Source organism: Grampus griseus (assembly GCF_964374135.1).
Source record: "Grampus griseus genome assembly, chromosome: 6".
Classification (NCBI taxonomy): domain Eukaryota; kingdom Metazoa; phylum Chordata; class Mammalia; order Artiodactyla; family Delphinidae; genus Grampus; species Grampus griseus.
The window spans coordinates 7,691,156-7,718,059 of record NC_139000.1 but is presented as its reverse complement, the minus strand read 5'-3'; the positions used below and the strand labels follow the sequence as shown (position 1 = coordinate 7,718,059).

Here is a 26,904-nt window from a genome sequence, read left to right as displayed (position 1 = left end):
CACTCCCTGGGACATGTCAGGGGTCTCCGGGGTTATGGACAGTGTGCTAATAAACTAAGCAGGTCTCGTCACCCCTGACCCTACCCCACCTCCAAAACAATAGGGCCTTGGCCCTCTGGAGAGGTGGGCTGTGAGGAGGGGCTCCCAGGCTGCAGACCAGGGTGTGTGGCATGGGAGTGGAAGGGTAGGAACCCAGGAACCCCCCTCTGCTGGGCAAAAGCCAAAGCAGCTGTAAAGCAGCCTCAGGTCCCAACGTGTGTGTTCCCTCCAGACACACATGCCCAGCAGCAAACAGGTATCCAGAGCCCATAAGTGCCAAGTTGTGTGGGGTTCAATGTCAGCTCTTCCCTCCTCATGCCACTCAGGTTTCATCCAGGATGAGGGCTGGGAAAGCCTGTTTAGGCAGGCTCAGCCGGGTTCAGGGAATCCATGGCCCCTTGCCAAGAGGGAAGAAGGGGAGAGAGAGGTGAAATCCAGACACTGTGGGCTGAGACCTGGAAATTTCCAGACTTTCCCGGATGAGGGGGCAGGTTTAGGGCAATTGAAAGGCTGACAGGTAGGGTGACAGTGGCCCCAGGGCCTGGGAAGCCAGCTGAGACCTCAGCCTGGGGCTGAATACTAATTCTTCAGTAGGATCCAAGACCCTGCCCCCAGCCCTCAGGTCAGAGGTAGGCCCTCTGCTGACTCCACCTGGTCCGCCCAAGACCTAGGAGGGGCTGGGGCCTGGGCCCCTCTACCATAGTAACAACAGCTGCTGCAACAGTCTGCCTGGTCAGACATGGTATACACAGTACCCATTCCCCATCACAACTCTAGGGGTGGGTATGACTTCTCTCATTTCACAGAAGAAGAAACTAAGGCTCAAAGGCAGAACAGGCTAAAAGCACATCCTGAGTTTGAATCTGGGCTCTGCTGTATTAACGCAGAGAAATCACTCCCTCCTTGAGCCTCTGAGCCACCTCTATAAAATGGGAATAACAACAGTACAGGCCTCCCCCAACCTCCACTCTGCTCCATGGCATAGTCAACAGGTTAAGTGAGAGGTGCCAGTAAAACAGGGAGCAAAGCACCAGTAATTGCTCGTTCTTGGAATCAGAGAGGTTAGGTAACTTGCCCTAGGTCACCCGGCCACTCACTGGCTGACCCCAGGCCCTAGCTCTGAGCACCACAGCCCTTTCCCAGAAAGGCTGGGCTACTCTGTGGGTGGCCACGGGATCACAGGCTTCCCAGGCAACGAGGACAGCCTCCCACCCCCACAGCAAAGGGCAGCCCTTGTCTGAATTCCTCAGATAAGCAGCTCCCAGCCTGAGCGGACCCAAGTGCACAGAAAAGACACCCCACCCTGTCCCACACTGGAGAGTCCTAAATCTGGGTTAGGCTGTATGCCTCCTCTCCCTCCTCCCAGCAGAACATTCGACCACCAGATTCATCCAACAGGTCTCCAAACAGGCCAAGTTCAGTTGACAACTGCAAGCCACTTACTCCCTCTTTCTGGGCCTCAGTTTCTCCATCTGTAACAGGCACCCCATCTCAGAACTGTGAGGCAGCTCCAGCTAACTGGGCCCACAAGGAGGCCTGAGGAGCAAAGGGACAGACCAAGGAAGGGAGCCAGTGGGTCACAGGCACTGGGCCAGGCCCTGCACCGCATTCTCTCTGCTGAAACTTCTTCACAACTGTGACAGAGAGACCTGTATTGGGCCCACAAAGTGGCCGAGCTAGGACTCAAACTCCCATCTGTCACACTCCAGGACTATGTGACCCCAGATGGGCCCAGGCAGTGGGCGCAGCTTGGGAACTCAGCCGCCCTCAGCAATGAGCCGGGCAGCCGGACCTGCAGGATGGGGAAGAACACAAAAACTAAACTTGACCGAGCCTCTTTCTTTCAGAGAGGGCAGCAGCCTCCTTGACAAGGGCATTTGCAATGCAAAGCAGTCCAGCTCCAGCCAGAAGAGGGCAGTGACTCAGAGGGGGCTGGGCAGGCCAAAATCCAGCCACCACCCTCCAGCCAGACCAGGAGTGCCTGGGGCTGGACCTTCCCAGGAGCCAGGGAGTGCCAGGGAACCTGTGGCTGGCCCGGGCTCTAAATCATATGACAGCCCGAGTGGCCAGCTGGGTGCAAGATGCCCTGGAACACTCCTCCCCTTCTCAGCCCTTCGAGGCCAAACCCCACTGGGCTCTTCATACAAGTCTGCAGAATGGGCCTACTGTGGGCTGTGTGCAAGGCCCCATGAGGGGGCTGAAACAACAGACCCCCAGGTATCCGGCTGGTCACCTGCAGATGGGTGCCCAGCACCCTTCCAGCTTCCTCAGGCCTCAGACCTCTCAGATCACTCAGTCCTGCCTTGTGCAAACCTGCCCCAGACACACATAATCTCCAGGACTCTCTGGACCCCAAGAGGCACTTCCACACTCGCCAAGTGACTAGATCTGGCTCATTATCCCCCTTCCCTGCAGGGATCCCTGCCCCAGCTCCTACCTTGACGACAAGCTGACAAAATCCCCGCCATCCAGCAGCCGGACCTTGCAGAAGAGGACCCCATTCACGAAGGGGACCGCAGTCAGCTCCTCCAGGGTGAAAGTGGTTTGGAATTTGAATTTCTTCTTCTTCATCAAAAAAGCCATGAGCGAGTTCCCTGAGTCTGAAGCCCCGAAGGCCAAAAAAAGGGGGGGAGCCAGAAATCCCCAGGATTCCTTTCCCTACACCACACCCCCTCCTCAAAACACCAGAGCCGGATCCCGCCCAGATGGTAGCTGAGGCGGCAGAGCGGATGGGGATCTGAGTCCAGAGGGCCCTGGTCTGAACTACCAGTCCAGTTCGCAGGCCGGCTGGCTTCACCCTCGGGGAGCTGGGGCTTGGAGGGGTTCGGAGTGGCCGGGGGCTTCACCGGCATGTAAACACTGGGGCATGGCCCAGGAGTCAAGGGAAGGGGTGGCGGGCGGCGCGCAAGCGGCCGCGCTGGCGGACAGCATCCCGAGCCGCGGTCCCTGGGGAGCTCACGCCGCGCGACTGGACGCGGCGGGCGGACCGGTGAGACTGAGAGCGATGGGCGGCCCGGTGAGGCCGAGGGCGGCCCCGCCCCCGCCCCGCTGGCGGCCGGGGGTAGGCGCCCACGCCGCGCCCACGCCGCGCCCACGCTCCCGCTCCTGGGTGCCAGGCAGCCGCACAGGTAAGTCCGGGGAGGCTGAGGGCACCCCCAGGGGGCGGCCGGGAGTTCTGGGGGCCTCTCCGGGAGGCGCGTCGGGGACGCTCCGGGCCAGGAACGTCAGGCCACTGCCCCCTCCCGGCGGGCACCGGGCCGGGCTCCAGGCAGCAGGGGCGCCGCCTCCTCCTCGGTCTTGGGTCCTGCTCCGCGGGTCCCGCTCCGCGGGCCCCGGCGGAGCTGAGGCGCCCCTCCGGCCGGCCGGTGGCGCCCACCTCACCCGCCTCACCCGCCGCCTCTGGCCAGCACCCCCGCGAGCAGCAGCGCCGCCGCCTGCGATCCCGACGCCACCGCCCGCCAGACGCTGCGCGGCCCAGCTCGGAGAATGCCGAGGCCCAGCGCGGCCGCCCGCGGAGCCGCCGCTGAGCGCGGGAGGGGCGGGGCGCCGGGGGCTCAGCCCGCCCACGATTGGGCGGCCCGGCGGGGCGGGAGCGGAGTGCGATTGGCGGACGGCGGCGTGGGGCGGGACTCGCGGGAGGCCGCGGCAGCTCGAGGCGTTCGGATTGGTGCGTCGCCCATCTGGGCCCGCCTCCTCGGTCCGGGCGGAGCGGAGAGAAAAGGCTAGGGGCCCTGGGGAGGCAGTGGGAGGTCGCAGGGCGGAAAGCCGGGGCCGGCAGGCCGGCAAAGAGAAGGGCGCGAGCAAAAGAAAAGGAGAAACAATGACGAGAAGAAACAATATGAGCACTATGGCTGAAGTGGCCCTCCAGTGTCCTTCCAGATTTGAGTTCATTGACGAGTAGATCAGGCCCGGAAGGTAGCGAGTCCCATTTTTCAGAAAACACACCCAAGAGAGGTGGCCGGAACTAGACCATGCAGGTGTTTGGCTTCGAATCTCTATTTCTCAGCACTGAGGAGGAAAGTGCCTGCAAAGGCTTCGCCAGGGCTTGAGTTAAAGCAGTTCATCACGCAACCTGTGATAGAACCATCTTCTCCCTTTCCAAGCTTCTATCAAAGCCTTTTGTTGTTGATTAGCTTCTTACCTAGTTATGGCTGGTCTCCCTGACTGCATTAACTGCCCTGGACACAGAGACCAATTCAGGAGCTTTTTATTTCCCAGGCCTTCAACATATTGCAGTTCATTGATTCAGTCCCCAAATGTTTAGGTGCCCCTGAGCCAGGCTCGGATTTAGGAGTGAGAGTGGTGGGCCTGCCATCTCCAACCTCGCCAAGCTCAAGATCAGGTGGAGAAGCAGACAGGGACACAGGCAGAGACAAATCTGGTGGCTGAGGACTGTAATGGGGGACTTAACAGGGAGCTCAGTGGAGGCAGGGGTGGAGGGGAGGGGGACTCAGAGAGAATGCCTCACAAAGTTATCCAAGCCACTGGCAGGATGCATACCCTGAGTCAGGCAGGGTCTAGGCAGAGGGAGCCTCAAGAGGCCTGGCAGCCAGAGAGTGCAATGCCCACAGAAAGCTGTGAGTACCTCCATGCTCCTGCATTGTGGCTCTTTGAGAGATGCAGGAGGTGAGAGGTATGGCTGGAAGGCCTGTAATGGCTGGATCTTGCAGAGTCTTGTAGATCAGAGGAAGGAGGGGAGCTACGCACACGTTTTGAGCGGGAGAGTGACCCAGACAGATTTGCTTTGTGTTAGAAGAAGGTTGCTCTGACTACAGGTAGTGTGGAAGAGAGAAGATGGGAAACAGGGGTGAGGGGCCTGTTGTGGTGATCCAGGCCAGAGATGATGACAGCGGAACCACAGCACTGCAGGAAAACTGGAGTCCAAGAAGCATTTGAAAGACAGAATCAAGTGCACCTGGGGATGAGTTCGGTTGGGCCATGTATCTGAGGACTCAGATTTCTGATTCCCTCCTGATTCCCAGCCATAAAATGGGTGGCAACCTGTACTTCTCTCCAGTTTGTCCCATAATTTGAAAAACACAGTTAGCCAGATAGGAGAAGAATGATAATAGCAGCTCCCAGTACTTTTATGTATCCCCATGTACAGCCAGGGAAGTTGAGGCCTGGAGAGTTTAAATTACTTGACTAGGGTCCTGACCCTGGAGCACAGGCATTAGAGTGCTAAGCTGTGCTGCTCACACTGGGGTAGGAGTGGGGGTTCTCACTAATCCTGGCTGGACCTGCTCCACAGGGGAAAGGCCTGTGGCTATCTGACCCCAGAAGGGGATTTCAGAGGAGGGAGCCAGCCAAGGATGTCCCAAGGCCCGGCTGACTTCTCAGATGTGACCGTGAGTAACCCCAGGCCTCTCCAACAGGAAGCAGGGTGGGCCTGGCTGCCAGACTTAGCTCTGGTGGGGTATTTATCTCTCTGAGCCTCTGGGCTGGGAACCCAGGAAGTTTCCCTTCCCTCATTTCCTAGATGGGTCCTGGTTAAGGGAGAGAGCTAGGTGCCAGGACAGGATGCCGCATTTGGGGCGAGACAAGCCTGAGTTAGGATCCTGGTTCTGCTGCATATTGGTAGTATGGCCTTGGTTTGAAACACCAAGGCTCAGGGACTCCAAACCGAGAGGGGGTTCAGTATGGTCTGGCTAGGATCGCTTGCCCTGGAGCCAACAGAACTGGGTCCGAAATCTGGCTGACACAACACCGACACCTGTGTCACACACACTTTGGGTATAGTTTTGCATGCATAGGAAGGAATCTTGAAGGAGACACTCTAAACTTTCCCATCTCTGAGCCACAGTTTCTTCGTCTGTAAATTAGGAATAAGAATATCAACCTTTGGGACTTCCCTGGTGGTCCAGGGGTAAAGAATCCACCTTCCAATGCAGGGGACAGGGGTTCGATCCCTGGTCAGGAAACTAAGATCCCACATGCCGCGGGACAACTAAGCCCTGGTGCCGCAACTACTGAGCTCGTGCTCCACAACTAGAACCCGCGTGCCGCAAACAACGGGGCCCATGCACTCTGGACCCCGCCTGCCACAACTAGAGAGAGAATAAAAACCCGCACACCACAACTAGAGAGAAGTCCACGCCACAACTAGAGAGAAGCCCGCGCCGCAATGAAGACCCTGCGTGCCACAACGAAGACCCGATGCAGCCAAAAATATAAAGAAAATAAAGAAAGAGAATAAATAAATATTAAAAAAAAAAAAAAAGAATATCAACCTTTCCAGAAGAGGCTGTGCCTTTAAAAGGCTCAGGCCTGGAGGGACGTGGGGATCTGAGTGAGAAGTCAGCAGGGAGCTCCAGGCTGGTACTTCCTTACTTCCCCAGCCCCCTAAATTCCCAAGCATAGCCTGTCCTTCCTCCCTGAGGCCCTGACCGGACATATGAGGAAACCAGTACCTAATAAGATAATTCAGACAAGTAAGTGGTCTGGAAAAGGAATCCCAGGAGAATTTGAGAGAAGATGGTCGGATTGGGAGTTCTGATTTAGATGATCAAGGAAGGCCTCTGCAAGGCGTTATCTCAGCCCAGACCTACATAAGAAGGGGGCCCCAAGCACAGGAAGCTCTGGGAGCAGAGGCAGGAGCTGGCATGTTTCCAGGACTCTGTGTGCCTGGAGGGGAGTGTGTGGAGGGAGGAGAGAGAGGCGTGGAGTCAGGCAGGAGCCGGCTCACGTGGACCCTCTGGGCCTGGGAGGAGTTTAGGTTTTAGTCTAAGCCCAAAAGGACACCATGGGAGGATGTAACCAGGTTGGTGACAAGATCCAAAATACCTTTATGAAAGTGCTTTCCAGTTGTTTGGAAGGTTGTTTCCGGTTCTTTCCGTTCTTTGGAGAATGGATTGATCGTCAGCAGGCGAGAACAGAGGCAGGCAGACAGTGAGGAGGCTATTACAGCCATTCCAACGGGAAACTGGTGGCTCAGACCACGGTGGAGCCAGAACAATGGGAAGAGAGAGGGAACACTCGTGGAGAAGTGATAATAGTTACCCACTAGAACTTTTGAATATTCCCAGGATTTTGAATTTGACTGAACGGCACCAGGTTCTCCTAGTCAGGAGGTAAGTGAGCACTAAGCACTGGAATAGGAGTGAGGGAGGAGTAGGGGGGAATGGAGGAACTGCGTGGGACATCAGCCTGTAGAACAGAATCACAGCTGGAGAAAGTGGGGGTACCCTTAGAGAATCCTTACCTTTATCTGGCCCTAGACAAACTCTTGTGATGCTATCTTCTTCTCTCTCGTTATAGCATGAGCTTCACAGGATCAGACACCTCACCCATGGTGTCCCCACATCCAGTTCATGGCCTGTCACATGATAGACAGTCAATAAGTGGCTGTCCAAGGGATGGATGCATATATATCATGCATATGCATATATCCATACATATGTATGGATGTATATATGAATGGATAGATGTGTGGATGGACGGATGCGTGGGTGGATGGATGACTGTAGATTTAACCTTGTCACCTCCTATTTTAAAACTCCTTGGTGTTGCCAATAACTATCAAAATTCAATATGCACAAGTCCATTTAAAGTAAGTTACCCAGGGCTTCCCTGGTGGCGCAGTGGTTGAGAGTCCGCCTGCCAATGCAGGGGACACGGGTTCGTGCCCCAGTCCGGGAGGATCCCACATGCCGCGGAGCAGCTGGGCCCGTGAGCCATGGCCGCTGAGCCTGCACGTCCGGAACCTGTGCTCCGCAATGGGAGAGGCCACAACAGTGAAGGCCCGCGTACCGCAAAAAAAAAAAAAAAGTAAGTTACCCAATAGCAATATTCACACACGTGTACAAAGTTACATGTGCAAGATAGCCCTGCACCATTATATATTATACGAAAATATTGGCAGCAGCCTGATGTCTGACAGTAGGAAGAGAGGGTCTTTGAGGGGAAGGACTGTGTTTTGTGCCTTGCTCCATCCTCAGCACCTGGGATAATACCCAGTACCCAATAGGGTTAAATAGATACATATTTGTGGAATGAAGGGAAGCATCATCAGTGAGATGCTATCCAGCTATTGAGAAGGATGCTGGAGATGTGTGTGCCAAGGTGGAAGATGTCCACCCTATCATGGCAAAGCAAGCACAGACAATATTTAAAGGATGAGCTTTTTTATTTTTATTTTTTTTTAGGATGAGCTTATTTTTGTCAAGAAAAATAGATCTATGTGTGCATAGAAGAGAATCTTGAAGGATACACTAAATTGTTACCAGAGGCTTTCAACTAAGGAGAGGGTTTGGGGGGGAAATGTTTCTTATTTTAATGAATATTCTGGGATATTGTTTGGTTTTTGTAATATGATAGATTTATTTTATAATTTAATAATATGTAATTATAAGGATATTATTAACAAAAGGCCTTCCATGCTTGTCCAGCACCCTCTGGATAAAGTAAAAGTTTCTTTTCTTTTTTCTTTCTTTTTTTTTTTTAGGTAAGAAGTGGATTTCTTTAGAGAGATACACATTCCATAGACAGAATGCGGTCCATCTCAAAAGGTGAGAACGGCCTTGGGAGAAACACACTTCACAGACAGAGTGTGGGCCATCTCAGAAGGTGAGAGAAAGTCAAAGGTTCTTAGAGAAAAAAAAAAAAGTTCTTAGCCAGGCATTCAGTCCCCTCTGGAATCAACTGCTCAGCCTCTCCCTGCCTGCCTTGCTCGGACCCCTGCAGCCCTGCTCAAAGGTCCTGGCCTTGTCCTCTTGCCCACCTGGTGACACCTACTCAGTGTCAGCCTTCAACTCAAGCATCCTCTCCCACCCCATTCCCCCACATCAGGCACAATGCTCACTCCCTGCTCTGTGTCCCCAAGTTACCAACCATCTGTGTGCGGAGAAATGAGGGCTCGGCCTTCTGTTTTCTGTCACAATAGCTGGTGTGTCCTTGGCATTCATTGGAAGGGAGGTGGGAGGGCGGGAGGAATAAACGGAAGAAAGGAAGAGAAAATGAAAGGAAGAAAGAAAGGGGAAATTGAGGTTGGGATGGAAAATGCCACTTGCCCAAATCACCCTGAGGGCAGGCAGCTACCCAGCTGGCCTGCTCTCTCAGTCACCTGACAGCCAGCACAGAGCGCCAGGCCAAGCCGTTTTCCCAGCGCTGCTTGCCACAGGCGCTCAGTGCTGATTCAGTGGTGACTCGGCTCCAATTATTTGCAGAACTGGAATGACAGCTGAGCCACCCCAGCAGCTGACCAAGGGCGTATCGATTTGTGCTAGGCTCCTTGCGAATATCTGAGCCAGTCACACATGAAGATAAAGGCTCCAAAGAACCCACCCACGGTGATCTGTCCTGCTTAAACCTCCCACGGCCAAGTGCACAAGTCTCCCCATTGATCAGCCAACTCTGCCCTTTCCAACCCAAGCCTGACCATCACTCGCGGAGAGTAGTCATGGTTCAGAACACGGGATCTGGAGTCAGGCAGCCTGGGTTCCAGCCCAAGGCTTACTGAGTCAAAGGGTATTTACATATTTACTGTTGAGAGATGCTGCCAAACTGCCTTGCAAAAAGTTGGACCCATTTATACTCCCACCAGCAGTATAAGACAGTGCCCGTTCCCATACTTTCTCCATCTTTACCAATCTGTTTCAAAACAAAAAAAACAAAACACCCTTTACTACCATGCTTGCATTTCTTGCACTAGCATCTTTTCATCTTGTTTTGGCAATTTGAATTTCTGTAAATTACCTGGCCGTATCCTTTGTCCATTTTTAAAAATTTGAGTTGTCATCTTTTTGATATTTATTTGTAGTAGCTTATTACATATTTGGATATCAACCTCTGTTATAAATGTTAAAGTATTACTTCCACTTAATCAGTGGTCACTGGACTTTGTTTATGGTGTCCATTTGCCTCACAGCAGCTCTTACCAAACCCCAGCTAAGAGATAGAAATCCACCTACTTCAGTGGAGAGAGCACTGGATTGGGAGTCAGGAACCTGGGTTTTGAGTTCTACCTCTGTCATTGATTCACTGTGTGACTTTGAACCAGTCCCTAACCTCTCTTTCACTATCTGCTAAGTAAGAGCATTGAATTGAGTGGTCTCTGTAGACCTGTCCACCTCCGTGGTCTAGACAAGCACTATTAACAGAACTTTCTGCAATGATGGAAATGTTCCATCTCTGTACTGTTCAATATGGTAACCACTAGCCACATGTGGCTATTGAGCACTTAAAAATGTGACCAGGGCTTCCCTGGTGGTGCAGTGGTTGAGAGTCCGCCTGCCGATGCAGGTGACGTGGGTTCGTGCCCCGGTCTGGGAAGATCCCACATGCCGCAGAGCGGCTGGGCCCATGAGCCATGGCCGCTGAGCCTGCGCGTCCGGAGCCCGTGCTCCGCAATGGGAGAGGCCACAACAGTGAGAGGCCCGCGTACCGCAAAAAAAAAAAAAAAAAGTGACTAGTGTGAATTTTAAACTCCATTGAATTTAAATAAAAAACTTAGATAGCCACAGGTGGCTAATGACTACCGTATTACACAGTGCAAGTCCGGACGGTCTCGATGCCCCACCTCTGAGTATGCTGTAATACAGTTTAATTAAGGCAGCAATGGAGAGTCCATGTGTGACTTGGGGAAGGTCATTCAGCCTCTCTGAGCCTCAGTTTTCCCATCTGTCCAGTGGGGCCACAGCAGTCCCTATCTCCTGGGGTTGTTGGCCAGATTTGATTAGTGAGTGGGTGAAGGCCAAGGCCCAATGCCTGACCCGACACTGTGTAAAATCAGGCCAGATTCCCAGGTTGAAACATGAGAGTGTGTTTACACCATTTTCATCATGTCCAGCGACCCATGGGTGGCTTTCCCCAGAGCTGCCTGTCTTCCCCTACAACTTCAAGGCCAGACTTATTTTCTTAAACCAGGGCTTCGGCTCCAGCATGCCTTCAGCCCAGGATTCCAGATCGCTGATGGGACAAAGTCCAAACTTCAGCCTGTGTTCCCACCTCTGAGCGCTGGCCCTACCCTTGCAGTATTGTCATTAATACAACCTGCAGGTCAGCCCAGCCACCTCACCACCTTCCCCCTCTGTCTGTTGCCTACCCTGGCCTTCCAAGGTCTGCCAAGCACTTCGTTCATTCATTTTTCATTCACAGATGTTTATCACGCCATCTGCTCTGGGACTGGGGCTATAGTGGCAGGCATGTACATGTGGCCCAAGTGATGAGAGCTGTGATACACCTGGAGGTCAGGAGGAGCTCAGGGGGAAGTGAGAACGCAGAAGAGGCCTGGCCTGGTGTGTGTGGTCAGGGCAGACTTTTCTGAGGAAGTAGCATGTAAGCCTGAGCCTGAGCAATGGGTAGTAGTCAGCCAGGAGAGAGGGGAGTTGGTGGAGAGGAAAGACTAAGCTGAGAGAATGTAGGAGCCCAGGATCTGTGAGAGGCGAGGGCAGGCCTAGAAAGGTAGACAGGCCCCATCCTACAGGAGGGCTTTGCAGGCCGTGTTAATGAGGTTGTGCTTTATGCTAAAGGTAAAGGGGAGCCATGGAAGGTTTTAGAGAGAGGATGATGTGATTATTCCAGGCCAGCTCCCTACGTGGCCTGGAAGATTCAGGAATTTCAGGAATCCCCTGGCAGCCTAGTGGTTAGGACTTGGTGTTCTCACTGCCAGGGGCCCGGGTTCAATCCCTGGTCGGGGAATTAAGATCCCACAAGCAGCGTGTGGCCAAAAAAAAAGGGAGTTTAGCCTCTTTAACTTTCCCTTCTCTGCCTGCCACCTGTATCTCAAGATACATCATGAACACACAGTTCCCGGGGCCTTCCTTTTGTTTAAAGCAACCTGGGTTCAAATCCCAGCCCTAAAAGAAAAAAGAAAAAAAAAATCCCAGACCTATCGCTTCAAGCAAGTTATTAACCTCTTTCAGTGTCCTCACCCATAAAATGGAGATAATGACACCTTTGCACAGTTATACAAGTTATGAGGGGAAAGTGTATGGCACAGAGCCACTCTGGAAATAGAGTCCAGTTGAATTCCTTCTGTGCAAAGTCAAATGAAAGCCATGGAGGGGGCCTCTGAGCGTTTCCTGAAAGGGCAGGCAGAAGTCCCATTTCTGGGAAGTGTCACTGTGGCCCTCTTGGCCTCGACCAGGGTAGAGGGAGGGATTTGGCCGAGGCCTTTCTCAGGCAGACTGACCGTGTGCTAGGCGACCTCGAAGGGGACCTCCAGAGCTAGGCTTGGTCTTCTGAACCTTTTCAGACCCCCACCCAGCAGACCAGGAGTCGGCAGGTGGACCCTGAACTTACATAACTGGTCAGGAGTCCGACACCTTTCACCCAGTGATCAGGGCTGTGTTTACTGAGAAGAGGTGTTCCCAGGTCACCTCCCTGTCCTCTTAGGTAACTCCCTACCTCTTAGGCATACACATAGCCCTTTAGCCCTTGCTGAGCTCTGCTTATTTTATGATTTCTTAGTCACAGTGCCTGGTGTTACTGTCAGCAGCAGCTATTTTTTTTAAATTGAAGTATAGTTGATTTACAATGTTGTGTTAATTTCTGTGGTACAGCAAAGGGATTCAGTTATATATATATATATATATATATATATATATATATATATATATATATATATGGATATTGAATATAGTTCCCTGTGCTATACAGTGGAGCCTTGTTGTTTATCCATTCTATATATAATAACAGCTATTATTTTTAAATGTGAAAATCATCAGTGGTACCATTTAGTGGTGAGGCACTGGGGGATCAGTGGGGGACAGGGGCTGCAGCAGGGACCAAGGTATGAGTCCCAGACTCCTTCACTCATTAGTTCCATGACCTGGAGCCAGTCGCTTGGAGACACTGAGCCTCAATTTTCACAGCTGTAAAATGGGTTTAGTGACCATACTTACCTCATGAAATTCTTCTGAGGATTCTACAAGGTAGTAATGTACATAAAGGGCGTTGTAAGTTACCTGGCACAGGGGAAGCATTCATCAAATGTTAGCTATTAACATCACACCGTGTTTTGTAACCTGTCCCTTCCACTCAACTCACCATGAAACTCTTCCCAGTGACAGTGAGGAATTCAACACTTGGGATTTTCTAACGCATCCCAAACTCCTGACTGGGAACTGGGAATCCCGAATTTTACTCTCCTGCTTGGCTTTAGGGCCCCACCCTCCCAGACCTTAGTCCCCACTGCCCACTTGTAGAACAGCAGGGGAGTGGGGTGGAGGTTGATGCTTGCTAAGGGCCCTGTTCTCTGATTCTGCGTTTCAGAACTACAGACCCCAGACCCTGCCCCTCACCCTTTCCTTCCTTCCTTCCTTCAACAAATACCTCCCAGGGTTCAAATTCCAACTCTGCCACTACTTGGCTGTGTAACCTTGGACAAGTATGTAACCTCTTTATGCCTCTGTTTCCTGATCTCTAAAATGGAAATATAGTACCTATTTCCCAGGGATGTTATGAGTAATGATTTTTGTAAAGTGCTTAGAATAGTGCCTGTTCGACTAGATCAAAAACTGAGTGCCCGTTCTGTGCCACGCAGTGGTGTAAGCACTGGGGGTACAAGTGTGAACAATTGGGTAAGAGTGGTGATCTCACTGAGGTTTTGTTGGCGGGGAGGGTTGAAATCAGCACAGCGATACAGTGATGCGGCCCCAAGGCAGGGCAGCGTTGACCATTCTCCTGCAAGGGGGTTGGCTTTCAAGGAGGCCCTGATGCTCTGATGCTGTCACTTCTCTTTGTCTAAGCAACAGCTTCTGTGTATTGACCTCGCCCTGGGGGCCCATGCCCCAGGCTAAGCCCTGTGCTCCCAAGTTCTCCTCAAAAGCCAACAGCCTGCAGGGGGTTCCATCACTGCTATAGACCAAATGTTTGTTTCCACCCCCTCAAAGTCATATGTTGAAACTCTAACCCCCAGCGTGATTGTATTTGACAGTGGGGCCTTTTGGAGGTGCTTGGGTCATGAGGTGGAGTCCCCATGAATAGGATTAGCGCCCTTATAAAAGAGATCCCAGAGAGCTCCCCTGCCCCTTCTGCTATGTGAGGACACAGCAAGAAGACAGGCTCTCACCAGTCACCGAATCTGCCAGTACCTTGATCCTGGACTTCCCTGACTTCAGAACTGTGAGAAATAAATTTCTGTTGTTTGTAAACCACCCAGTCTGTGGTGTTTTTGTTATAACAGCCAGAACAGACTAAGACAATCGTTATCCCCATTTCACAGAAGAGTTCATGTCCATTCCCCCTCCCAGGCCAAGCACATAACAGGGGGCCGGTGAGTGAGTGGAAGAAAGAAGGAAGGAACAAATGAACACAGAACACTACTGACACTAATCCTTCCACGGGGTAAGCATCATGCTGGGGCTCAGGAGCCCTCTTGCTCTTGGAGGGCAGGGAGCTCCATTGTACATGCTTGTGGCCACCATACAAGGCTCAGCGGAAACATCGTCTAGACTGTGCCGTTGTCACTGTCCCGTCCTCCCCCCATCATCACAGCTGACACTTCCCTGAGCCTTAGTATGTGCTCCAGGCACTGATCTAAGGTTTTTAGCAGATGAACTCTTTCAATCCTCACAACAGTCCCATGAGGTATGTCCCATTTCACAGATGAAGAAACTGAGGCACAGACAGGTGATGTCATGCCCAAGGTCATACGGGTAATGGATGATGGAGCTGACTTCAAATCCAGGCAGTCTGGATCCTGGGCCTGAGCTCTTCACCACTGTGTTATCCAGACTTTCTCTTTCTCTTTTTAGTCACTGCTCTGCTGATCTCAAATGTAGCACATGCTCTGAAGCAGACTGAAACGAGAAATCAGTGGCAGGAGGAAAACTGGAAAATTCACAAATATGTGGAAATTAAACAGCACACTCTTAAGCACTCAATGGGTCAAAGAAGAAATCTCAAGGGAAATGAGAAACTATCTTGAGAACAAATGAAAACAAAAACACAACATACCAAAACTTATGGGCTACAATGAAAGCAGTAATAAGAGGCAAGTTTACAGTGGTCAATGCTTACATTAAAAAAGAAAGATCTCAGGGAGTTCCCTGGCGGCCCAGTGGTTAAGATTCGGTGCTTTCACTGTAGGGGCCCAGGTTCGATCCCTGGTCGGGAACTAGGATCCTATAAGCCACACAGTGTGGCCAAAAAAATAAAAAACGATCTCAAAGCAAAAGTAACACATGCTCATCTTTGAAAAATTCAAGCAGCACAAAATAGATAACCAGTGGGAAGCAGCCGCATAGCACAGGGAGATCAGCTCGATGCTTTGTGAACACCTAGAGGGGTGGGATAGGGAGGGTGGGAGGGAGACGCAAGAGGGAGGAGATCTGGGGATATGTGTATATGTATAGCTGATTCACTTTGTTATAAAGCAGAAACTAACACACCATTGTAAAGCAATTATACTCCAATAAAGATGTTAAAAAAAATTCAAGCAGCACAATTTCATGCTCTAGAAAGTGAAAGGTTAAAAAGTGACAGTCCCCTGTGATGCCCCCTCCCAGAGATGACCTCCATTAAGATGCTTCAGTAGCTTTTTTAAAGCTTGTAATACTGGCATCTTAAAAAGAAAGAAAAATGGAATAATACAATACACATTGTTTTGTCACTTTTAGGTTGTTTTGTTTGTTTTACTTAAAAGTGACTCTTAGAGGTTTCCCCTTGCTGGAACACTCTCTTTGGGGACTGCTGTTGTCCACGGTGAGGACATCCACACTAGATTTAGCCAGTTCCACCAGGATATGTTTGCAGTCCTTGCAGTTTTTAACTACTTCAAGCCACTGCAGTGAGCACCCTTGTAAATGCCCCCTGTGTGCTGATGGAGGATCCCAGGAGGGGAAATTTCCAGATGTGAAATCTCTGGGCCAACAGTCAAGAGCATTTTAAACATTCCCTCCAAGAAGGCAAAACCAGCTTTGCCGGAAGAGCAGGAGACAGTGAGTTCCCTGCCCTCACATAATTGCTGCCACCTCTGCCCAGCTGGTTAGTACGAGCCCAAGCCATCGTCTTGCCCTGTTGAGTGGTGCCTGACCCTCAAGAGTGACCCAGCCTCCCGTGTTGACAGCCCCTCTGTGCCATTGGGGTCCAGAAATTGACCATTCTTGTCGAGAAGGTCATCAGATGCTGAGGCTGAAGCGCTTCTCGAAAACTCCAGCGTTTGCTCTTGAACTCATTTAGGAAAGCCCCAGTGACCACAGTGAGCCCTTGGAAAGACTCCAGGGCTGCTCCAGAGACCACTGGGGCCCCACTCTCGAGGTGACCAGTGGCCAGACTGGCGTCTGATTAGCATCTCTACGCTTGGGTAGCCGGATCGGCTGAATACCCTTCCAGAATCCAGCAAGTAGCTTTTTCCCTGAATCATCATGACTCCTGCAAACTGGGCACTAAAGTGATTAACGTCCTTCCGGGCCACTTGTTAGCAAACAGCGATTGAATACATCCACGGGTTTGTCCTGCTGCCACCTTGGACAGCTGTGGGCATTTGACGGTGACTGGGGAGGTGAGGCAGGGTCACAGAGAGGCAGTGCCAGTCACCTAGAGGCCAGGGCAGGGTCATTATCATGCCTTCTCACCTTTGCCTGGGGTGACCCTCAGCAAAGCTCTTACCTAATCTCGGGCATGCTGTACATGTGGTTTCCTCTCACCTGGACCTCTTCCTACCATAGACTCTGCCCTCTCCGCTTTGCCTCCCTCACTCCTTGTCACTCTGTAGACCTCAGCTTCAGCATCAGTTCTGCAGGGAAGCCCTCCCTGATCCCTCCAAGCAAGGATGGTCCCTTTCTAGATTCTCTTAGAGTACCAAGCTTGCAGCTCTTAAAACAACAGCGACAGCTCCTGATGTGGGTCGTTGCTATTTGCATCATTTTCCCCAGGCCCACAAGGAGGACGTCTCTATCCCAGTGCCTGGAACAGTGTCAGACACATGCCAGCACCTGAAGGGGCAGTGGTTACGAGCATGACATCAAAGCCAGGCTGCCCAGGTTTGAATCCCACCCCTGTGAACCAGGGCAATTTACTGAATCTCTTTGTACCTAGTTTTCCCATCTGTAAAATGGGGGTGATAGGGGACTTCCCTGGAGGTCCAGTGGTTAAGACTCTGTGCTTCCACTGCAGGGGGCACGGGTTCAATCCCTGGTTGGGGCACTAAGATCCCACATGCCACATGGCGCAGCCAAATAAATAAATAAAATGGGGGTAATAGTACCTACCTCTTGGAGTTGTTAGGAGGGCTGCACGAGAGGATGTAATACATGAGGTGCTTAGAATGAGTGCCTGGCCTGTTGAAGGTGCTGGATCAGTGTGAATGTTAGCATTAAACGCTAGTAGTTAGACAAGGGGCTCTGATCGTCTGTGTGTAGCAGGCACTGGTGGCTTCCTACTCGGGGTCCTCCTGCGCGGAAACTGCTTAGCCTGTCGAAGGTATGACTTGCTGTGCTCTGTTGTGGTGGTTGCTGCATCAGCGTTGCCACAATGACACTGCAGCTCTGGTGATGGTCAAGAGCCATCACCATTATCTTTTTTTTTTTTTTTTTTTTTTGCGGTACGCGGGCCTCTCACTGTTGTGGCCTCTCCCGTTGCAGAGCACAGGCTCCGGACGCGCAGGCTCAGCGGCCATGGCTCACGGGCCCAGCCGCTCCGCGGCATGTGGGATCTTTCCGGACCGGGGCACGAACCCGTGTCCCCTGCATCAGCAGGCGGACTCTCAACCACTGCACCACCAGGGAAGCCCCATCACCATTATCTTGACTCCTCTGTCCACCCCGTGCGTATCTTTTCATACCTGCTCCTACTGACATAGCTGACCTTTCTCCACATATCCTTGTTCAGATTCCTCAGAGGACTTCTGCCATTGCTGCCCTGGGGGAGGTGACTTAGCAGCTGTCACCAGGGATGTGCACAGACCTGGTTGGGGACCTTCTCCATGGGAGGGGGCTTGGACCAGGCTGTCCTTCTAATACTTGGGCCCCTCAGGACAGCTGCCACATGGGGAGGCACCATGCTGTCTGGAGGCTAAACCACCCAGTCAGATTTTTTGTGTTCGTGTGTGCTCTTGGAGTGTAGTGGACAGCCTTTGAGGAGCCATCCAGCTGGCCCCTGCCCTTTCCCTGAGAACCCTTTGGAAGGCATCTTAGTATACTTGACCCTTCCCCATTGGCTGGATCAAGACTGTGTGCCACGTGACCCAAGGTGGGCCAATGAAGTTCTGTCTTGGGAAACTGGCTCAGAACTACTCTTCGGTGGTCGGTGAATTACCCACCAGCCACAGGCCCAGGGAAGCAGAGAGTGAAGCGGGGAGCCCCTGGCACCGGAAACTCAGGAAGGTCCTGCTGGTTTTCCAGGTGCCTGTTTTGGTTCCTTGGGAGCTGAGCTGCACTGCCTCTTCTTTCTAAATCCCCACCAGCTTAATCCCTCACCCAAGCATGTGTGGGGGCCCCTTACTCATCCAAACCCTGTACATATTTCCCCGCCTCGCTGCCCTCCCTCTGCAGAGGAAATGCTCGGGCCCCTTCCTGGGGTGATTTACTGGTCTAGCCCAGGCTGACCCTTGGGCTTTCCGGGAAGCAGCTGCAGGGCTGCTCTCGTCACTGCCCTGGGGACCGCTGCGCGCGGGGACCAGCTCGCAGGCAGCTCTTGAGTCTCGGTCGACTCCCAGCCTCCAGCTGTACCGGACGGGACAGGGGGAGGAGCCTCCGGGGGTGGGCGGGGCTAGACCCTGCTTAGTCGATTTTCCTCCTGCAAAATGGAAGTTGTTTTATTTATTATAAAATATAAATGCAAATGTGTGGTTGTTAAAAACCGTTACGCAAATGCAGAAAAGTTTAAAGAAAAAAGTCTACTTCACTTCTGATTCCATCACCCAGGAAATGTACACAGCAAGCAAACGCCTTTTTTTCTCCCAGAAAGAAAATCAGACTATGTATACCGTTGGAACCTGCCCGCCCCCTTTTTAAAAAATTTATCAATGTATCAAGAGCGCATTTTTTTTCCAGTTTTATTATATAATTGACATACAGCATTGTATAAGCTTAAGGTATAAAGCATAATGATTTGAATTACATACATCGTGGAATGATTGGGGAATTCCCTGGTGGTATAGTGGTTAGGACTCCAAACCGATCCCTGGTCCGGGAACTAGGATCCTCCCCAGCCAAACCACGGGGCACGGCCAAAAAAAATAAAATAAAATATACATTTTTTAAAAAGAAATGATTATCACAATAAGCTTAGTGAACATCCAGCATCCCTATAGTTACAAAATTAAAGAAATAGACAATTTTTTTTCCTTGTGATGAGAACTCAGGATTTGCTCTCTTAACTTTCATATATACCATACAGCAGTATTAATTATATTTATCATGTTGTACATTACGTCCCTAGTGATTATTTAAAACCGGGAGGAGGGCATCTTTTCTAAAAAAATAGCTTTACTGAGTAATTGACATGCAATAAACTACACATATTTAAAGTGTATGATATAGATTTCAACATACGTATACGAGTCCATCACCACATTCAAGATGATGAACGTATACTCCCCTCCAAAAAACTTCCCTTGTGCCACTTTGTAATTCCTCCGGCCACTTCCCAGACGCCCCCCTCAACACACACTCCAGCAACCTCTGATCCTGCTTTTTGTCATTGCAGATGAATTTGCATTTTGTAGTATTTTATATAAATGGAATCATACAGCATGTACTCTTTTTTATCTGGCTTCTAAATAATTAGCGTAATTATCTTCAGATGCACCCATATTGTACGGATTGATAGTTCATTTCTTTGTATTGCTAAGTAATATTCCATTGTGTGGCTACCCCACAGTTTGCTTATCCATTCATCTGTTGATGGACACTTGAGTTGTTTCCAGTTTGGACCTATGACAAATAAAGCTGTTGTAAACATTTATATATGAGTTTTTTATGGACCTACACTATTATTTATCTCGGGTAAATACCTTAGAATGGAATGGCTGAATCATGTGATAAGTGTATGTTTAACTTTTTAAGAAACTAGCAGGGTGGGACTTCCCTGGTGGCGCAGTGGTTAAGAACCCACCTGCGAATGCAGGGGACATGGGTTCGAACCCTGGCCCAGGAAGATCCCACATGCCATGGAGCAACTAAGCCCATGTGCCACAGCTACTGAGCCCATGTGTCACAACGACTGAAGCCTGGGCGCCCTAGAGCCTTAGAGCCTGTGCTCTGCAGCAAGAGAAGCCACCGCAATGAGAAGCCCGTGCACCACAACTAGAAAAAAGCCCGCCTGCAGCAACGAACACCAACGCAGCCAAAAATAAATAAATTTATTTTTTAAAAAAAGAAACTACCAGGGTGTTTTCTAAAATGGTTATACCATTTTACACCCCCACCAGCAGTGTATGTGATTTCCCATGACTCTACATCTTTGCCAATATTTGACATGGTGAATCTTTTTAGTTTTGGCTATTCTAATAGATGTGTAGTAATATCATGTCATGGCTTTAATTTGTGTTTCCCTGGTGACTATGGAGCAGAGCATATTTTCATGTGCTTATTCAAGGCCATCTTCGTACACCTTTATTGTCATTTGTTTCCCTCTCATTTTATTACAATGAAGTTTAACTGTACAGAAAAGTCACATGACCTTGGTGGGTCCTACATTGTCATTTTTATTTATTTATTTTTGGCTGCATTGCGTCCTTGTTGTGGCACACGAGCTTGCAGGCTCTAGAGCGCAGGCTCAGTAGCACGGGCTTAGTTGCTCCGCGGCATGTGGGATCTTCGCGGACCAGGGCTCGAGCCCGTGTCCCCTGCATTGGCAGGCAGATTCTTAACCACTGCGCCACCAGGGAAGTCCCAGTACATTGTCATTTTTAATCACCATGTGGGACCACAATATTGGATCCATCCTTTTAGTTCATCGAGACACTATTGATGGACATCTAGGTTGGCTTTGATTTTTCGCTATTCTCCCTAATGCTGTGATGCACAACCTAGATGTTCATTTCCTTCTGCATTTGTTCATTTCCTTCGTGTGACATCATGGGTAAAAGGGATGTACTTTTTTTTTTTTTTTTTTTTTTGCGGTACGCGGGCCTCTCACTGTTGTGGCCTCTCCCGTTGCGGAGCACAGGCTCTGGACGCACAGGCTCAGTGGCCATGGCTCACGCACCCAGCCGCTCCACGGCATGTGGGACCCTCCCGGACTGGGGCACGAACCCATGTCCCCTGCATCAGCAGGCGGACTCTCAAGCACTGCACCACCAGGGAAGCCCGGAATGTACATTTTTAAAGCTTTTGAAACACATTGACAAAAAGCTCCCCTGGAAACCTGCACCCATTACAGCCCTGTTGGCAGTGTGTAGGGAACAGTCCTGCTTCCAGTTCAGGCGGAAACCTCCAGACCCATGACTTGCAGGGTTTGAGGAAGTCTTTCAAGTATGACCCCTTGACTTTTGGCCAACAGCCAGAAATAAGGGTGAATTGGCCACAGGACTCCCTTGGAGCAGACTTGGAAAATCACTAAGATGGTCTGGGGAGGGTGAGACCATTCAGGGAGGGTTGGGGAAGAAGGGAGGAGCTGGGGGTCAGGCCTGGGGGTGAGCCCTGCAATATTCATTTCTTACCTGTGACCTTGGGTCATGCACTTGACCTTTCTAACCACAGTTTTCTCAGATGTGGAGCAAAACAAATACGACTTACCCCCAAGTATGTGAAAGCTCGGTTACCAACTCAAACACATTCCACAAAGGTGTGCTGTTAAGAGCCTTTGTTTCCTCTCTAGAAATGTAGGGAGCACCCACTCCCTCCTGGGTTCCTACCTGGGGGCAACTGCTTTGGGGGCTTGTGGGATCTTAGTTCCCCAACCAGGAATCGAACCCGGGCCCCAGCAGTGAAAACGCCGAGTCCTAACCACTGGACTGCCAGGGAATTTCCACAATGTCCACATTGCAATCCTGTGATTAGTGTGAATACATTAGGTTACCTGGCAAAGTGGAATTAAGGTTGCAAATGGAATTGAAGTTGCTAATCAGTTGACTTTAAAATAGAGAGATTATCCGGGATTATCTGAGTGTGATTACATCCAATGTAATTACAAGGATCCTTCAGTGAGAAAGAGAGAGACTGAAGGAAAAACCAGAGAGATGGCAGCATTAGAAGGACTCAGACCTATACAGCTGACTTTGAAGATGGAGGAAGGGGCCATGAACCAAGGAATGCAGGAAACTTCTAGAAGCTGGAACTGTCTCCTAGAGCCTCCAGAAGGAATTCAGCCTTACTGACACCTTGATTGTAGCCCAGTGAGACCCATTTTGGACTTCTAACCTCTATAACTGTAAGGTAATAAATTTGTGTTATTTTAAGCTACTAAGTGGTAATTTGTTACAGCAGCCGTAGGAAACTAATATAGGACAGGGGGCCCCCACGGGCTGCAGAAATGACTGGGGAAGAGATTGGAGCACCTGCACTCCCCGAATTCCTGGCGGAGGGACAGCACCAGTGAATGTGGGGCAGCAGGCTCTCGGGCGTCCTCTGGGCAACACTGAACAGTGCCCTTCACTTTGGTGTGGGTTCATGCCAGGGAGAGATAACCCCAAGCAGGGGGCCTTGAGTGCCAGGCTGTGGGCTTTCTGGAGGCAGTGGGGAGCCCTTGAGGGTTTCAAGCAGGGCAGGGAGGTGATGAGAATTTGCTTTTGGCAAAAGCACTGGGCGTCGAGTCGAGAACTGGGTTCCCAACGTTGCCTCCCTGAGTGACCTTGGGGACCAGTTACTGATGCTTTCTGGATTTGGACTCCAATTTCTGAAAACATTAGGGCTATTTCTGGGGTCCTTCCCAGTCAAGGGACACAGCTGACCCAGACTAGTCAGGGCCTTTTGGGATCAAAGAGAATTTTCTGGCCTGATACCCCGGAGGGTGGAGAAAGTTAAAACTAATAATAATAATAACAACATTTATTGTGCCCTAACCGTGGGTTAAGAAATTTACAAGATGTTATCTCGTTTAATCTTCTCACCATCAGTCAATGGCTCCCTAGTGTTCTTAGTTTAAAGGTCAACACTGGTCCATAAGGAGAGTGTGATCCTGTTAACCCCTTGGGTCTTATCTGAGTCCTCTCTCCCCTTCACTCTCTGCACTCGTGTTCTTTCAGTCCCAGAAATGAATGTGACATGCCCCTCCCACCTCGGGGCCTTTGCACAAGGCGTTCCACCCACCAGGAATGCAGTTACCCTGCTCTCCACTCTTTTAGCAGCTTCATCCTATGGTCTCAACTCAATGGCTGTCTCGTTGCCCACCCTCTACCTAAATCAGGTTCCTGCGTACTTGCACTTGATTTCAGATGACATATTCCCCACATACAAGTACATACAAATAGATACCTATGCAGTTACCTGGTCTGGCTCTGCCTCCCATTAGACCATGGGGACCAAGAGACCAGGATGCTTCTTTAGGATGTTTTCAGAAGGAAGAGAGAGAGAGAGAGAGAGAGAGAGAAATGTTTAGTGAAGGAATAAAGAACAGTACCCAAAGACTGGTATTGTTATCATCCACATTTTTTCTTTCTTTTTTGTTTTTTTAATATTTATTTATTTATATATTTGGCTTCGCCGGGTCTTAGTTGCAGCATGAGGGATCTTCAGTTGCAGCATGCAGGATCTTTAGTTGTGGCATGAGGACTCTTAGTTGTGGCATGTGGGATCTAGTTCCCTGACCAGGATTGAACCTGGGCCCCCTGCACTGGGAGTGCAGAGTCTTAACCACTGGACCACCAGGGAAGTCCCCACATTTTTTCAAAAGCAGTTATGGGCTCCGAAAAGATCAGAGGTTTGTCCAAAGTCACAGGCAAACCTGGAAAGCTCCTCTCTTTGCAGGAGGTGGGGACTGGGGCTGGGCCCCTTCTGAGCCAGAGGGTCACAGTGAGCAGGGGGTCAAGGCTGGAGGAACTTGAGCCTACCCGTGAAGCCCGTCTGCTGGGGAAGCGCCTTCAAGGGCTGCACTGAAAGAGGATGTGCTGAGCACAGCTGCCCCAGCAGAAGAGGAAGGAACTGAGGTGGGGTTGGGCTGGGGCCCCAGACCCTGCTCCCTGCAGCTGCAACAGAATCTTCCCCACGGTCCGGCACCTCACCGCCCTCCCCCCCGCCACTTCTGTGACACTTTCACACACTCATGCTGCCTAATGATGCTGTTTAAGTGGCTTTTCAAGCTTGGATAAGGGTTGGGGACCTGGCCCGCTTACCCACTGTGAGTAGGAACACAAACTGGTACAACCATTCTGGAGGGCAGTTTAACCATATCTGTGAAAACTTTTCAAGTGCATACCATTTGACCTAGCCATTCTGCTTCTGGGAATTTATCCTAAAGACACCCCTGGTGGTGCAGTGGTTAAGAATCCGCCTGTCAAAGCAGGGGACATGGGCTCGAGCCCTGGTCCGGGAAGATCCCACATGCCGTGGAACAACCAAGCCCGTGCGCCACAACTACTGAGCCTGCGCTCTAGAGCTCGCGAGCCTCAACTACTGAGCCCGTGTGCCACAACTACTGAAGCCCACGCACCTAGAGCCCATGCTCTGCAGCAAGAGAAGCCACCGCAATGAGAAGCCTGCACACCGCAAGGAAGAGTAGCCCCCGCTCGCCACAACTAGAGAAAGCCCGTGCACAGCAACGAAGACCCAACGCAGCCAAAAATAAAAATTAATTAATTAAGGAAAAAAAAATAAAGAAATGTCACAAAAAAGAATGAGCTGATCTATATGAACCGACCTAGGAGGATGTTCATAATATATATATGTATTGTTAAGATTTTTTAAAAGTTGCAGAACAATCCATGTTTCTGTCATCTATTGCTTAGTTACCACTCCGAAACAGGGCAGTTCTTCAGCCCCACAAGGCATCAGCAGGGCTCACTAATGTGGATGCCTTCACCTAGGAGCTTAGCTGGGCTGGAACTTCCAAGGTGGCCTCTCATCCTCCAGGGCCTCTCTCCACGTATCTGCTAATCATTCTGCGGTCTAGACTGAGCTTTCTTGCAGCATGGCGGCTGGATCCCAAGAATGAGTATTTCAAAAGGACAAGCCTCAGAGTGCAAGCCCTCATCAAGCCCTTGCTTGCTAATGTTCCTTGGACCTGATCATGATATCACATGATCAGATCCAAATTCGACATGAGAGGGGCCTACACTAGGGCATGGATGCTGGAAGGCAAGATGCTTTGGGGGCCATTACAATAACAATGTAGCACCATATACGTAATTAGATAATATTTTACGAAACTCTGCATGTTCTTTTTTTTTTTTTTTTTGCGGTTCACGGGCCTCTCACTGTTGTGACCTCTCCCGTTGCGGAGCACAGGCTCCGGCCGCGCAGGCTCAGTGGCCATGGCTCACGGGCCCAGCCGCTCCGCGGCATGTGGGATCTTTCTGGACCGGGGCACGAACCCGTGTCCCCTGCATCGGCAGGAGGACTCTCAACCACCGCACCACCAGGGAAGCCCAGGATTTGAATATTTTAAAAGTGAGATGTGTTATTTTTGCAGTAAAAATTTTTCATAATGTACAATGAAAACCTTTGCATTAGATGAAAATTTTCAGCACCAGTTTTGATAGCATCATGCTCATTTCCCTAATGCAGGACATTTAGGCTGTTTCCAATTTTTCTGCCATCGCAGGCACATTCTGATGAACATCCCATGAGCCAAATCTTTTCACAAGTCCTAAATTATTATCTCAGGATAAGTTCTAAGAAAAGGAACTGCTGAGTTGAAGGTTAGGAACATTGTAAGGATATAATTATACATTAAGCCAGATTGTCCTGCCAACCAGCAGACAGACTCTCCCAGCCCATCAGCAGGCTAGGGGAGTGTACATTGTGGTCCAGTCTGGTGTCCACCCTCATAAGAACCCAGTGCCCATTTCACAGATGGAAGAACTGTGACCCAGAAAGAGGAAGCAGCCTTCCCAAAGCCAACACAGCAATATGCAGCCCTGGGGTTGGGGCACCAGCCCAGCTGGGATTTCTTTGCTCCCCACCTAGCCTCTGATGTCCCATCCCAGGCCCTGTCTCCCCTCCTGCTCAGGGCAAAGTCTACCCGCTCCTGACGGTGAGTGGTCTGGGCCCTGCTCACCTGCCTGCCCCCTCCTCCCTCATGACCTCCCGCCCTCACCCTCTCCCTCCACCAAGATTAATCTGCTTTCACTTCCCAGAAGGAATAAAATGCTGCCTGGTCTCCAAACCTTCGTACAGGCTGACTCCTCTGCTTAGAATACCCCCCTCACCACACTCCCACCCCATGCCCCTTCCTCCTGGAAGTCTTCCCTGATCACCTGAGAGGAAGTTCAGTAACGAAGTCACATGCACACTGATGGATTTTCCATTCATTCATGCCTGCTTGCATTCATTTATTCACCCAGCGCTTACTGGAGGCTAGTTTGTGCCAGGCACCAGGCTGGACAGAGGGGATGTGGGGTGAACAGACCCTCCCTGCCCTGCAGAGCTCAATCTCAGTCTGGATTGGGGGAGGGGAGAGAATCGGGGATGGGGCACACAATGCCAGACCACACATGAACAGTGCTGGGCTGGACATGGGCCGTACACTCATGGCAGCCCAAACTTCCTCCAGCTCAAATATTAAAAACATCCATTTAAAGGGGGAAAACCTCAAGAGCCCCAGAGGTGACAGATGACTTCAGTAATTCTCTTCCCTAAATATCTATGAACTTGATAACTGTACTAGCTCACGTTTATTGCTCCCTTGCTCTGTGCCCCTGACATGTATTAACTCACCGAGTTCTTACCACCACCTGCGAGATAGGGATTGTTGTTGTCCCCATTATACAGAAGAGAAAACTGAGGCTGAGAGACCTCAGTCATTTGCCCATAATCACCCAGCTGGGAGAACCAGGCTTTGGACATACACAGTCAGGGTCCTGAGTCCTGTATTCTTGGCCAC

The 26,904-nt window shown here is 50.7% G+C and overlaps 1 protein-coding gene and 2 long non-coding RNA genes across 3 annotated transcripts in view; 2 read left to right on the top strand and 1 right to left on the bottom strand.

Moving 5' to 3' along the window:
* The window catches only part of EEIG1 (estrogen-induced osteoclastogenesis regulator 1), a 36,131-nt gene extending 33,494 nt beyond the window's left edge, over positions 1–2,637 (bottom strand). The window contains exon 1 of the mRNA XM_082656639.1: positions 2,477–2,637. Within this exon, the coding sequence (XP_082512765.1) occupies positions 2,477–2,622 (146 nt within the window). The 5' untranslated portion in view covers positions 2,623–2,637. The remainder of the gene's footprint in view (positions 1–2,476) is intronic.
* A 507-nt stretch (positions 2,638–3,144) lies between these two features.
* Positions 3,145–7,110, top strand: LOC309824266. The gene is made up of 3 exons (XR_014296898.1): positions 3,145–3,167; positions 5,291–5,387; positions 7,065–7,110. It is a non-coding gene; the product is annotated as an uncharacterized lncRNA (long non-coding RNA).
* Positions 7,111–7,662: 552 nt separating this feature from the next.
* On the top strand, positions 7,663–9,847 carry LOC309824265. The gene is made up of 3 exons (XR_014296897.1): positions 7,663–7,806; positions 8,483–8,546; positions 9,204–9,847. It is a non-coding gene; the product is annotated as an uncharacterized lncRNA (long non-coding RNA).
* The last annotated feature ends 17,057 nt before the right edge of the window (positions 9,848–26,904 follow it).